The sequence below is a fragment of the Spinacia oleracea genome, chromosome 3 (assembly GCF_020520425.1).
Source record: "Spinacia oleracea cultivar Varoflay chromosome 3, BTI_SOV_V1, whole genome shotgun sequence".
Taxonomy (NCBI): Eukaryota; Viridiplantae; Streptophyta; class Magnoliopsida; order Caryophyllales; family Amaranthaceae; genus Spinacia; species Spinacia oleracea.
The window spans coordinates 68762232-68777775 of NC_079489.1; the positions used below are offsets into that span (position 1 = coordinate 68762232).

A 15544-nucleotide genomic window follows, 5' to 3' on the forward strand; every position below is an offset into this window, starting at 1 on the left:
GGGAAAAAGTGAGAGTAAGGTCCAACTTGGGGAGCAAAGGTGAACTATATGCGTCGGCGTGATAATGCCGAAAATCTAAGTCCATCGAACCATGAAACCCGAACAATCAACCAAGTTATAACCAAGGGGAAAAACATAATATAATGTCAATGATCTTTCTTCATTCCCCTTCCCCTGCTTTCAAACTACATACAAAAACGAAAAAGATATTTTTTTTATTTTTCTTTGATTTTTCTCTTTTTTTTTCTTTTTTCTTTTATTTTTTTTTTATGAATTTTTTAATGAAAATGAAACTAAATAATGAAATCGAAAGTACATAAATAAATCTAATGCTAACTGTTACAAGCTTGGGTGCCAACAATAATATGCACCGTCTCCAAACCACATATCCAACCATAGCCTCGAACCACGAACAATTGGCTTAGTGTGCCAATCAATCAACATCAATGAAACCATTACGAACACCAAAGCTCCCCCAAGCTAGACTCGGGACAAGTAACCAACGGGGATAATAGGGCTCAATTATGTGGAGTTAAAAGAATAAAAGGACAAGGCTACACCATGGGTATGAAAGGCAGGAACTGATGTTTCTAAATTCGTCTGAAGCCTTCCTAAGAGAATGGCCTCTGTCATACGCGGCTGCGTGAGTTGTAACTAAACTACTAATGAATCTCAAGCCAAAATCATACGATAACAAGTCACATCAATCACACAAACACATAGTACGGTGACCTACAAGATAATTGGCTAGCTATTCTTGACACGAGACCAACATCTTACCGCATACCATTCAATTGGTTCACACAATGCCAAGCAGTTATCAATGTATAGCACAACCGACTGAATTGCAGAATCATAGCTAAGTTCAAGAGAAGCTCCAAAGAGTCAAAAAGAGTCCGAACAAGGTTTGAAAGTCAAATTCACTATGCAGGGTATAAGGAAATATGAATGTAATGCAAGTAAAGAAAAACAACTAAACTAATCAATAATACTAGGAAAGTAATACATTTTTTTCGTTGCACGTAAACTCCCACCTCTAATGGATGGTACAAAGCATACAACACCTACAAAAAAACAATAAAACTATACTAGAAAGCAATAAAGATAGATATCCCTCCCCCAAGTTAGAATGAACACAGTGTCCCTACTGTGTACACATAAAACAATGGAAAAGGAGAGGGTTAGCTCACTCAGCATGAGCATCATCTACCGAAGCTGGTCTAGTAGTGGTGTTAACAGGTGCAGCGGTGGAGCCAGAAGCTGCAACCTGTTGACGAAGAGTGGAGACCTCCTTATCTAGAGCTGTGAATCTCTGCCCAAGGGTATCAAAACAACGAATAACATCAGAGGAAAAAGTATCAAAGGTGGTGAGAAACTTACGAAACTCCCCAAGTGGCAAGGGGGTAGAGTCCGATGGCTGAGGATCGGTGGCGACGGACAATGCTACAATACTCCTAGGGTGTACCAGAGTGAAAGAAATGGAACGATCGATGGGCACAAGTGGAGTAGTCGGCTCGAGCAAGGGAGCAGAAATAGAAGGCCTTGTTATCCGTGGTGCAACACCCTTCCCGAGGTGCGGGTCAGGACCAAACAACCAAGAGTTGGGTTGATCCAAACGAGCTCGGGGGTTTAGCAAAAAGGCATGTTGAATTCTTTCTGATTTTGGTTCAAGTCCCTTCACAAACCATACATATTTAGTATCATCATGAACTTTCAACCAGTCAAATCTTTCCATAGCAACAATATCGATGAGGTTAGTAGAGGGAGACTTCCGCTTCCCTTTCAAGTTGATCTTCAGTTTGGTGGCAAGAACCGTCACAAAAACACCCAAGGTTATGTTGCCACCAGCTTTAAGCCTCTCGGTAAGGAACGCCTGCATCAGGAATTTGCCAAAGTTCAATTGACCCATGGTCTTTGCATCCCCATGAAGGAACCACCAAAGGAACTTCAAATCTTGATCTGTGGGTTGACCCTTTTCACCTTTCGGGTGAAGCACTTGTAGTAAAAACCTATGAAAGAGTCGGATGGTAGGATTCACTATAGACAATGCTCGGCTATGCCCCACTTTCCAATCATCCCAACATGTTAGTTCCTCCCAAAAGGAGCCTTTGTCAAAATAACCATCTTCCCAGTCCTCATCAAACTCGCCAAATTCATCCGGGCCAATATCACCATCTTTTGGCCACCCGAAAACATTGTTGAACTCGCTCCAAGACATAACTCTTTTCACACCACCTAGATAAAAAACGACATCACCTTCACCCGAACCAACAACAAAGGAGGATAGGAACTCATATGTCAATTCCGGATAAGTATCATAATGCATATTCAACACCTTGGTCCATCCATATTTTCTTGCAATCCCTTGAAGGCAATCATCAACACCAATTAATTGTGCATCCTTCGGTGAGTATAAAAGAGTAGGTTTTACCGGCTTCGTTTGCAAATCAATGCAAAAGGCTTGTTGCCTTTTGCTAAGCCAAGGGAATGTGAATTGATGAGACGATGGAGGAGGGGTAGGGTCATTTATAGGGGGTGATGGTGGGGGTGTAGTGGAAGTGGATGCACGATGCTTGGATTTGTCTTTAGATTTGGGTGCGGGTTTAGGCTTTGATGTGGGCTTCTTTTTCTCAATAGATTTCTTAGGCTCAAGGGCGGTGGAATTCGCCTTAGCCTTTGGTATATTTCTTTTGGTAAGGATCATGATGCTTACTCCAATTCACCAAAGACAACAATGTAGAGGCAACCACAACACAAGTTCACCAAATTCAAGCATAAAATTCACCAATTCTAATCCACAATTGTGACAAAAACAATCAAGTATTCGATCAATTATTATCAATGAACAATTGCCACAATAAACTCACAAGAATCAATCCATTAATCTCCAACACCAATAAAGAGGCAAACACCAATAAAGAGGCAACAAGATCTCCCAAATATGGCAAAGTAGAGGCAAAAGTGAAATTAATTGAAGAAAAAAATTTCACTTACACCAAACCCAAGCAATGAATTCAATTAGATGATTGAAAACCAATTGTAGTATGCTCCAATAATGCCCAAATGTCACTCAATTGCATCAATTAACAGAATAGCAAGAACCCCAAATTGATTGAAAGGTTAGGGTTTGTGAGTTATGGGGAAAAGGGGTGCGTTTGAGGTGGACGGATGGGTTTAGTGGGTGAGGGCGAGCGGGGCAGGGTCGGTGTTACTTCGACCACCAGTGCAGCGCTGGCGGGGAGGGGTGGTTGAGGGGTTGGAGAAGGAGGGGAGTAGGGTGATGGGTCGCGGGTTCGAAGGGAGGGAGAGGGAGTGGAAGGAGTGGAGGTTGGTTATATTTGTTATATGCGAGAGGGAGTACGGGATGCGGGCTAGCTGCGGGCACAGGCGAGGGAGAGACGAGTTGCGCCCACAACATATTGCTGCGAGCACGGCAGTCACGGGCGAAGGGGCCTGCATAGGCTGCGAGCTAGGCTGCACCCACGGCGAGAGCGAGATGCAGGGTGAGCTAGCTGCGGGGTAGGCTGCGCCCACAGCGAGAGAGAGAGATGTGTGCCTTGCGCTGCGGCCACAGCAAAGTGCTGCGACCAGGGCAGACTGTGGGCGAGGGGTAGGGTGAGCTAGCTGCGGGATAGCTGCGCCCACACGAGGGTGGGCTGCGCGCGAGCTCGACGCTGGGAGCTGCGAGGGTTGGCTGTGCCCACAATGCTTGTTGCCACTTGCTCCTAGCGTGGCTTATCGATGCATCGAAACTCCGGAATTACCTGAATTGAATACGAAAAACTTGATCTCGTGCCTACAAAACCTTCAAAATAGACCCAAACATCACTAGACACAAATGTTAGTTTCGTTAGTAAAATTAAACAAACAAAGTAAAAAAATAAAAACGATGAACGAAAAACTAAACTAAAAATAAAATAAACTAAAAGTAAATTACATTAACCAAATAAATAAAAAAAATAAAAATAAAAAAATAAAATGGAAATAATTGACAAAAATTGAAATGAGAGATAGTTAGAGATCAGGTTGCCTCCCGATAAGCGCTCGTTTTAAGTCATTAGCTTGACTCCAAACCTCAAAAATCAAGCGTCGATGGGAGGGTCGGAGAGATAGATCGTCTCCAATTTTCCGATAAACGCTCCTTTAGTGTATAGCTTCAAACGTTGACCGTTCACTTTGAATTTGGTGCCATTGTCACTAGCAACCTCAATAGCTCCATGTTCCTTGACGTCGGTGACATTAAAAGGTCCGGACCATCTAGACTTAAGCTTTCCTGGAAAAAGCCGTAATCGTGAATTATAAAGCAAGACCTTATCACCGATGTTGAACTCTCGTTTTTGGATCATCTTATCATGAAACTTCTTCGTTTTCTCCTTATAGAGCCTATGATTCTCGTAAGCTTCAAACCGAAGTTCATCTAGCTCATTCAATTGAAGAAGTCTCGCTTCACCGGCTGCTTCTAAATCCATATTGATCTCCTTGACGGCCCAGTTACAGAGATATTCCATTTCAACCGCTAAATGACAAGCTTTGCCATACACCAACCGATACGGAATTGTCCCTAACGGAGTCTTGTAGGCCGTGCGCAATGCCCACAATGTGTCATCCAACTTTAACGACCAATCTTTTCGAGACTTGTTGATCACTTTTTCAAGAATTCTCTTGATCTGTCTGTTAGAAACTTCAACTTGGCCACTCGTTTGAGGATGATAAGCCATGCCAACCTTTTGAGTAACTCCGTGCTTCTTCAGAAGAGCCTTAAAGGTCCGTTGATGAAAATGTGAACCCCCATCACTAATCACGACCCTTGGGACTCCGAAGCGCGGAAAGCTGATTTTCTTGAAAAGCTTCTTTACGAAGTTAGAGTCGTTGGTTGGTGATGCAATAGCTTCCACCCACTTTGCAACATAATCAACGGCAACCAAGATGTACCGATTCCCACATGAAGAAGGGAACGGTCCCATAAAATCAATACCCCATACATCAAATGGCTCAACCTCAAGAATTCCGGTCTATGGTAGCTCTTGCCTTTTCGAAACTTTGCCCGTTCGTTGACATTCGTCACATGCATTGCAAAAGAAACGAGCATCCTTGAATATAGAAGGCTAATAGAAACCACTTTGAAGAGTTCGATGGGAGGTCGGAATAGCACCAAGATGACCACTAGAAGGTACACTGTGGCAATGCTTAAGAACCCCGTGGGTATCCCAATCCGCTACACACCTACGAAACATACCATCGGCACACTTCCGGTACAAATGTGGATCATCCCAAAAATACCGCTTAGCATCATGGTAGAATCTCTTACGTTGTTGATATGTCAATTCTGGAGGATGGGAGCCACCAACACAATAGTTTGCAAAGTCCGCATACCATGGGGATTGAGTAGACACAGAGAATAGATGATCGTCAGGAAACGAATCATTGATAGGCCCATCTGTGCTAGATTGAAATTTCAACCGAGAGAGATGATCTGCAACAACATTCTCAGCACCCTTCTTATCCCGAATCTCCAAATCAAACTCCCGGAGAAGAAGAATCCATCGAATAAGTCTCGGTTTGGCCTCTTTCTTGGCCAACAGATACTTCAAAGCGGCATGATCAGTGTGTATAATGACTTTCGAACCAACAAGGTACGTCCAAAATTTGTCAAGAGCATAAACAACCGCAAGGAGCTCTTTCTCAGTAGTAGCATAATTCATCTGAGCTCCATCCAAGGTTTTGCTTGCATAATAGATTGCATGCAACACCTTATTCTTTCTGTAACCAAGCACTGCTCCAATAGCATAATCACTCGCATCACACATAATTTCGAACGGCAAATCCCAATCCGGGGGCTGAATGATTGGAGCAGTTATCAATGCTCTCTTAATCCTGTCGAAAGACTCCAAACAAGCATCAGTGAACTCAAATGTGGCATCCTTGAGCAATAATTGAGTAAGGGGTTTCGCAATTTTAGAAAAATCTTTTATGAAACGGCGATAGAAACCCGCATGACCAAGAAAACTCCTCACTCCCTTGACATTCACGGGAGGGGGAAGTTTCTCAATCACCTCAATCTTTGCTCGGTCAACTTGGATGCCACGCTCAGAAATAAGATGACCAAGTACCACTCCTTCATTGACCATAAAGTGGCACTTTTCCCAGTTCAATACCAAATTCACTTCAGAACAACGTTTAAGCACTTTAGAAAGATTACGCAAACATACATCAAAGTCAGAACCATAAACACTAAAATCATCCATAAATACCTCCATGATATCCTCGATGAAGTCAGAAAAAATGGCCATCATACACCTTTGAAACGTAGCAGGGGCGTTGCACAAACCAAACGGCATTCTGCGGTATGCAAAAGTTCCATAAGGATAAGTGAACGTCGTCTTCTCCTGGTCGTCTGGGTGAATGGGAATCTGAAAGAAACCTGAATATCCATCCAAATAACAGAAAAAGTTGTGTTTTGCTAATCTTTCTAGCATCTGATCAATAAAGGGGAGGGGAAAGTGATCCTTCAAGGTGGCCGTATTCAACATTCGATAATCTATACACATACGCCAACCTGTAACAACATGAGTGGGGATAAGCTCATCCTTATCATTCTTAACAACAGTTGTCTCCCCCTTCTTGGGAACGACTTGCACCGGACTCACCCATTTAGAATCTGAAATGGGATAGATGATGCCCGCGTCAAGTAGTTTCACTACCTCTTTTCTCACCACATCTTGCATATTAAGATTCAAACGACATTGTGGCTGTATGCGAGGGCGGTGATCTGCTTCCAAGTTAATTCTATGCATACAAAAGTCAGGACTAATTCCCTTGAGATCGTCAATGCTATACCCGATTGCCTTTTTGTGCATACGGAGCACGGTCAGAAGCTTAGAAAGCTGGCTATCGTCGAGTGCAGCATTAACGATCACAGGAAAATCCTCATTATCATCAAGAAATGCATATTTAAGGTGAGAAGGTAATGGTTTTAGTTCTACCTTCGTTACCTGTGGCTCGGAAATAGAGAAAACAGTTTCCAATACCTCAAAACCGTCGACCTTCTCAGCTTCACTTCCATCTAGATCCGAGATCAAGGAATCAATCTCACAATCTCCTTCTCCTTTCTGGGCTTCCAAGGTGAGAGTCGCCAGCAATAGATCATCATACAACATTCTAGGAATATTGTCTAGAGAAATCTCTTTTACAATATCAATCCTGCAACAAGTATTCTCAAGCATAGGAGACTTCACAGTATTGGTTAGATTAAAAGTAACAGTATCATCACCAACACTCAAAGTAAGAGACCTAGACTTAACATCAATAACAGCACCTGCAGTACATAAAAATAGCCTACCCAAAATTATGGGAATTTGACTATCCTCCTCCATATCTAGCACTACAAAATCAACAGGAATGTAGAATTTCCCCACCCGGACAGGAACATCCTCCAAAATACCCAAGGGATACTTTATAGAATGATCTGCCATTTGCAACGTGATTTTTGTGCACTTTAGTTTTCCCATATTCAACCTATTACAGACAGAAAGGGGCATGACAGACATACTTGCACCTAAATCATACAATGCTTTATCAATGAATAATGCACCTACATGACAGGGGATGGAAATACTACCCGGATCCTTAAGTTTGGGTGGAGACTTATTTTGCAATATGGCACTACACTCTTCAGTTAGAGCGACTCTCTCCACACGACCATAATCCCTTTTCTTAGTGATCATCTCTTTCAAAAATTTTGCATAAACAGGAACTTGAGATATTAAATCAGTAAAAGGGACCGTTACCTCAAGATTCTTGACCATTGCCAAGAACTTACCAAGTTGTTGATCGACCTTGGTTTTCTGCATCCGGTAAGGGAAAGGCAACTTAGGCACAATAGGGAGAGGATCCATAATCTTCTCTTTCCCCTTATTTGCGCCAACCTCATCAGCATTATCAACTTTCCGGACTTGAGTCTCTACATTAATTGCTTTCTCTAGTCCATCTGTGTTCTCCTTAGCAAGAGTTGCATCATCAATGGGCATCGGGGGTCCATCATATTTAGTTCCACTTCTAAGAGTGATAGCATTGGCACTTTCTCTATTCTAGGGCGGAGTAGGTTGCCCTGGTAGTGTACCCGATTGCCTTTGAGATAGAGTGTCAGCAAGTTGAGCAACTTGATTCTCCAACATTCTATTCTGATTCTTCAACTCTTTGATGCTCTCATCATGGTTCTTTTGAGTTATCTCTGCGGTCTTCTGCATATTTGCAATGAGCTTGTTGTTAGGCTCTGGAGTAGCACTGGTCTGAGGGGCTTGTTGTTGATAGCCTTGGTGAGGGGGCCTGTTAAACCCCGGGGGAGCATTACGGGAGGCTCCTTGTTGAAATGGAGGCCTAGCAACATGTGGCTGAGGTGGATGGAACTGTGGTTGCGACCATTGTTGCTAGGGTTGAAGATTCTGAACATTGTTGCCTCGATATGAGAAATTTGGATGATTCCTCCAACCCGGATTTAATGAATTGGAATATGGGTCATTAGGTTGTCTCTGTTGAAAAGCATTCACTTGCTCCAATTGCGTAGTATCCTGTAAACTATAAGAGCACTCATGACCAAAGTGACCTTGGATGCCACATACTTCGCAGTAAGAAGTTGTCACTGGAGCTACACTAGACATAGCATTGATACTCATTGGGGGAGTACCAGACTGAGGAGCCTTCAAAGAATCGATCTTCAGGTTCAAGGCTGCCACTTGTGAGGACAATAGAGCATAAGCATCGACATCTAATTTTCCTTTCTTGGATGTGGTTCTGGTGGTGCTGTAATGGTTGGCAGCTAAATTGGCAAGAAAATCATAACCTGCATCCACTTCTTTGTAAAGAAAAACGCCCCCAGCAGCAGAATCAACTGTGTTCTTTGTTTCATCTTGCAAACCATGGTAGAAAATCTGAACCAAGAACCATTTTTCAATGTTGTGATGCGGACACGATCGCTGCAAAGCCTTGAATCTATCCCAGGCTTCTCGAAGTGATTCACCAGGTTCTTGAGTGAATGTAGTCAGCTTATGCCTTATTTCAGCAGTCTTAGTGGGTGGAAAGAATTCTTCTAGAAAGGCTTGTGAAATAGCACTCCACTCTGTCTCCTTGACATCATTCAACCATGTCTGAGCCTTATCACGAAGGCTAAAACCAAACAACATGACTTTCAATTGGTCTTGAGTGACCCCTTGATGCTTGATAGTACCACACAGTTGGTTGAACCTCTGCAAATGGTTGGTGGGTTCCTCCGATTAGAGCGGGCTTGATCTCAAAGTTGATTGCCTCAATGGTTGGCATTCTAAGCCCAGTCGGAACACTATTCGAGGAAGGTACCCCATATGATTTCAGGGATTTAGACATCGTGTGACTCGGTGGAGCCTGTGAGTCTTGGGACCCTGACTGCTTCTTCTTTTCTGTTGCTTTTTTAGTTGACGAAGGGTCTTTCCGAGATCGGGATCGGGAGGAACCAAGGTACCCGTTCTGGCAGACCTGGGCATAGACAACAACGAAAGAAAACGCAGTGAGATTTGCCTCAATTGGAACTGAGAGTTCCAATGAGACAATGGAAACAGTTCAAATAATCAAACTAAAACTAATAGAATCTAGCCGTCTCCCCGGCAACGGCGCCAAAAACTTGATAGATTAAAAAGTGATACCGCAAGTGCGCGGTGTCTGTTTTTAGCAGATACTTAACAAATACGGGTAGATCCCACAGGGAGACAAGTTCTATTAGTTTTTTCCAAATTATACGAACTATTTCAATAACGAAAATTGATTTTGAGAATTAACTAGTAAAGCTAAAACAATAATAAAAATGCGTCATTTATCAATGAATTAAAGGTCTGGGGCGTCTGTTCGGTTCACCATGCTTATACCAATCCAATAACACGATTCAATTCGACAACGAATAAACTAGACCGAGTAATTAAAGTACATGCTAATCCTACCGTCGGGTCTTAAAACTTTCAATTCAACATATGCAGTACGATCGCTAACATAATCAGAATTGCCAATTGTACAAAGCCTCTAAAAACACGATCTTTCGATTCTAATTCCTATTAGCTAGATAATTAATCCATGAAATTGGCGGATAACATGAATCTACGATTAAGAACAAATCAATTGGAATTACTCGGTCATAATCTAAAACTTAACAAACTTTAATGCATAACGATTATGGTATAAACATGGCTTCCCTTACTTAGCCCTAGAAAAAGACTACTCGCTCATAATTAATTTAACAATCATGAAACAAATAATAAGAATATAATTCATAATCAACGAACGAATTAATCTAAGGAACGAAAATAATAAATTTGAATTAAAGCAAGAGAAATTATGAATTTACCTTGGATTGATGAATGAATGAAATCAGAAAAGCGTTCGACAATGAAAAGAGAAAAGTAAAAAATAAATGTTCAAAGAATTCTCAGGAAAAGAAAAAAACATAAGAGAGACCTAGGAATATAATTCCCTTAAATATTTATAGGCTTCCTATTTCTGAAATAATAATAAATAAATAAATGAGAAAATAAAAATAGAAGTCGTCAACGATTGGTCGATGGCGTGAGAGGCGTACACAATATGGTATTCGTCAGCCTGGGCGCACTATGGGCGCAGCCTTGCGCTATGAGCAAGCCAGCAACTGCTTAGTGAAGCGTGAGTGAGATGTGGGTGCAGCACTTGGGCTGTGGGCGCATCTAAGAAGAAGAAATGCCCTGTGTGCGCAGCACTTCACTGTGAGCATGGCAGACGATGTTTAGTGAAGCGACGGGGTGCTGCGGGCTGGGTGCGGCCACAACGCTCTAGATGTGGGCATAAAGCACTTCGATGTGGCCACATTGCACGATTCAGGTACGATGTTGCGACGATGCTTCCCACATTACCAAGATTTTATGACGAGCATCGGAAACTAGCCTCATCTCATCCAAAATAACGAATTGCCTCGATGGCCGAATAAATCAAGCTAAGTGAACCGGAACTTCCGCAAATCATTTCCGAAAACATCATTTTCCAATCAAACACGACGTTTTCAATACGAACCATCCGATAGCCATTCGACCCACCTCTAAATCTCCAGAAACATCCAAATGATTGTAAAATCACCTGAAATATCAAAGAAAACACAAAAGGAGCGTAATAGAGTACGATAACGACAACTTACGCAATAATGACTCTAAATGCAACTAATATGAGAGAAATGCCTAGAAATGCAACCTAAATGAGCCTAAAATACCCTATATAAATATGATTCATCACGCACATGGTTGCTGCAATTGTGCACGCGGCCTATGGATGCTTGGCGTAGAGATGGCGTGGCAAGGCATGGACCTTTTGCTCGTGGCATTGCCTCGGCTTTTCGATATACGTTTAATTTTTAGTTGAGTGTTGAATTTAATTTATTTTAAATTGTTTCTTATAATTTTTCTCAGAATTTAATTTTATTAGTTTAATTATTATAATTAATTTTATACTAATTATTTAATAAAATTAAAACCTTGAATAAATTAAAAATAATTTATTTTAATCAACCAAAAAATATTTAAGGGATTTAAAATATTAATTATATGAGCTTTAAATTTTAATTAAATATGTGGTTTCCGATTGGACTTGGAAAAATATTTTTATGTTTAAAATTAGTAAAGCATATAATTCTTGGTTTGCGTGAGAGCTTTTATTCATAATGGTTAAACTCTTGATTAGGTCTTTATTCCTTTAAGGTTAACAAACTTGATTAGAACTAATAAGGTCAAATGATTTGTAGATTCTTGAGCCTTGATTAGTTGTTGCAAATATTTATGTGATGCATATTTTTCTGCTAACTTGCAAAGTGTGTCATTCATTGATAAATGAATGGGTGAATGGTATATTGTAAATATATGGTTTTGCAGGTTGCAAAAAATGACTTGTATGGCCCATATAGGAAATATGGTATACGTACCATTAAATTTGAATGTAAAATATGGTCTAATGCACCATAAATTTTAAATTGAAATACGGTCTGCGTACCATCAATTTGTTGTAATTAGTTCAATTATTGCAAATCCTATTTCAATAAAATAGAGCCTCCCATGGTGAAATTCGAAAACTAAGTTCCAATCCATTTTCAAGACGAAATTCAAAGTTCAAGCTTCAAGATGAAGTCGGGTCATACTAGATCACAAATTTTATCTTATGCATGTTTAAAGATATTTATTTCTTTAAGTATGTCTTGATATTATGCATGAGATTATGGTTTTGTTATGTTGCATGATTAAGGATTTTAGTTCACTTAAAATCTAACCAACATAGTACGGAGTAAAAGCCTTAAGTTCCAAACTTTAAAAATTGAGTTAAAAGGTGTCATTCCAAGATAACACTGTTAGGTTATAATACATATGAACAACATAAATCATGCGGAAAAACCTTAATGCCAGGAATCATATTAATTGCACATAATCATATAATTAGTCTAGGATGCATACACTTTGTAGCGTGCCCTCCCTAGCTGCACCCGAACCGAACAAGAACAAGTCTTTAGGACTCCAAGTGTCGTCCCTCCGTAGAAAGTCCACAGCACGTCCGGATCCGCCTTAAGCTTGACCAACTAGAATCTCCCTTAAGGTTCTTAGAATTTTCGGCTATTAGGGTGCAAGTGTTTGGCTTATTTTTGCTTGAAAATCTTACCCTTGAATACTTGAAAACTAATCTATAAATTTGTGAACCTAGGCACATATTTATAGACTCATGGAAAAGGATTTAGAATCCAATTAGGATACCAATTTGTTTAATTAGAATCTTATTAAAACTCTATTAAACAAATTCTATCTTTATTAGGATTAGGATTTAATCATAGAACAAATTCCATTAGATTTAGGATTTGTATTGAACACAAGCGTTGAATGAGCACGAGCACGAGCACGAGCCGCACAGCCCGCGAAAGCCTTGCGGCCCACGCGAGCAGCACAGCCCGCGGCCCAAGAGCTCGCGCGCGCACCACGGCCTTGCTGGGCCTGGCCTTGCGCTGGGCCTGGCGAGGCTTTGTTGCGTTGTGTTGATGCGCATGGCTTGCTGGACGCGGGCCTGGCTTCGTGCTGGGCCTTCGTCTAGCAAGTCTCGTCCGATGCCAATATCGTACGATGCGCTTCCGATTAAATTCCCGATTCCGGAATTCATTTCCGATACGAACAATATTTAACATTTCTGATTCCGGAATTAATTTTCGTTTCGAACAAATATTTAATATTTCCGTTTCCGGAATTATTTTCCGATTCCGATAATATTTCCGATTCTGACAATATTTCCGTTTCTGACAATATTTCCGTTTCCGGCAATATTTCCATTTCCGATAATATTTTCCGATACGTACCATGTTTCCGTTTCCGGCAACATCTACGACTTGGATGATATTTATATTTCCGATACGATCCATATTTCCGTTTCCGGCAATATCATCGTTTTCGGAGTATTCATTTACTTGCCTTTGACGATTTCAGCTCCCACTGAAACCAAGATCCGTCGATTCCGAATATCCATAGATGGAGTATTTAATTCCATTAAATACTTGATCCGTTTACGTACTATTTGTGTGACCCTACGGGTTCAGTCAAGAGTAAGCTGTGGATTAATATCATTAATTCCACTTGAACTGAAGCGGCCTCTAGCTAGGCATTCAGCTCACTTGATCTCACTGAATTATTAACTTCTTAATTAATACTGAACCACATTTATTAGACTTAACATTAAATGCATACTTGGACCAAGGGCATTATTTCCTTCAGTCTCCCACTTGTCCTTAGGGACAAGTGTGCATTTCCTAATTCCTTTGTCGCTTGATGCTTGCTCTTGAACATAAGGTAAGAGTTGTCATCCTTATTATGTCAAGAGGTGTTTCTTGGTTTCAGAGTTCAACTGATCAAATAAACAGATAATCATAGCCTATGATTCATCTGAGCACGGCAATGCATTTTACAGTTTCTAGATCTCCGAGTGGCCTTGTACAACTTTCAGCATCTCATCCCGATTTATGGGAGGACAATCCCAATCTTGCGATCTTGAGATTAGACTTCGTTTGATAGGTGACTACCTGAGCGTTGCCTTTATAGCCTCCTTTTACGGTGCGACGGTTGACAACGTCAAAGTAAGCAGTTCCCAAACAAGTAATCTCAAATCACTCAGGTATTGAGCTTTAGTGTCTAATAATTTTAATGAAATTTACTTATGACAGATTTTCATCTCTTACAGTAAAGTTTCATAGGTCTGTCCGATACTAGTGTTACCAAATTAAGTATCTATGCAAATGATTACGACATTGCCATGTCCACATAGTTCAAGAAACAGAACAACTAGTCATCTTGCATTCTAGTCATCTAACGTTTTCTATGCGTCCATCTTTATAGAAAACTCCGACCAGGGACCATTTTCAACTTTTGACATTCAAGTTCACTTGATAGACATTTCTTATTCACAGGACTGGTCCTGACAGTCTACCTTGAATATATTGTCAAATTGAAGGGACTCATCATTTAATAAACCACAAATTAAATGGAAAATTGAATTCTATTCATTTATTGTGAATGATTAACCAATAATGTTTTACAAAGTATTAAACTCTAAAACTTTAAAACATTAAACTAGGACATCAAAGCCATTCTCCAATATGCTTGATTCCCATAGCTGCAGTGTGCAAGTTGTGCTTCGCCTGCGGCAGAGGTTTAGTCAATGGATCTGAGATGTTATCATCAGTTCCAATCCTGCTTATCTCGACTTCTTTTCTTTCAACGAACTCTCGTAGAAGGTGAAATCTACGAAGTACATGCTTGACTCTTTGGTGGTGTCTAGGCTCTTTTGCTTGTGCAATAGCTCCGTTATTATCACAATATAGATCTATTGGTCCTTTAATGGAGGGGACTACACCAAGTTCACCTATCAACTTCCTTAGCCAAATAGCTTCTTTCGCTGCTTCATGTGCAGCAATGTACTCCGCTTCAGTTGTAGAATCCGCAATGGTGCTTTGCTTAGCACTTTTCCGCTTCAGTTGTAGAATCCGCAATGGTGCTTTGCTTAGCACTTTTCCACCTCCATTGAGGCAGAAGACAAACCCAGACTGTGATCTGAAATCATCTGTCGGTTTGGAAACTTGCGTCCGTACAGCCTTTAACAATTAATTCATCATCTCCACCATAGACCAGGAAATCATCTTTGTGCCTTTTCAGGTACTTCAGAATATTCTTGGCATCAGTCCAATGTGCCTCTCCTGGGTCTGACTGGTATCTGCTCGTAGCACTGAGTGCATACGCAACATCCGGGCGTGTACATATCATAGCATACATTATTGAACCAATCAATGATGCATATGGAATCCCACTCATTCGTATATGCTCATCAAGTGTTTTTGGGCACTGAGTCTTGCTCAGAGTCATTCCATGAGACATGGGCAGGTAGCCTCGCTTGGAGTCTGCCATCATGAACCTTTCAAGCACCTTATTGATATAAGTGCTTTGACTAAGTCCAATCATCTTCTTAGATCTATCTCTGTAAATCTTGA

At 40.9% G+C, this 15544-nt stretch overlaps 1 protein-coding gene and 1 non-coding gene across 2 annotated transcripts; one reads left to right on the forward strand and one right to left on the reverse strand.

Moving 5' to 3' along the window:
• Window positions 1-5105: 5105 nt before the first annotated feature.
• On the reverse strand, window positions 5106-8027 carry LOC130469761 (uncharacterized). The gene is made up of 3 exons (XM_056839220.1): window positions 6557-8027; window positions 6252-6394; window positions 5106-6137 (listed from the first exon to the last, which is right to left on the reverse strand). The coding sequence occupies exons 1-3, from the start codon at window positions 8025-8027 to the stop codon at window positions 5106-5108; spliced, it is 2646 nt and encodes an 881-aa protein (XP_056695198.1).
• A 922-nt stretch (window positions 8028-8949) lies between these two features.
• On the forward strand, window positions 8950-9055 carry LOC130471115 (small nucleolar RNA R71). The gene has a single exon (XR_008931785.1). It is a non-coding gene; the product is annotated as a small nucleolar RNA R71 (small nucleolar RNA).
• Window positions 9056-15544: the final 6489 nt, after the last annotated feature.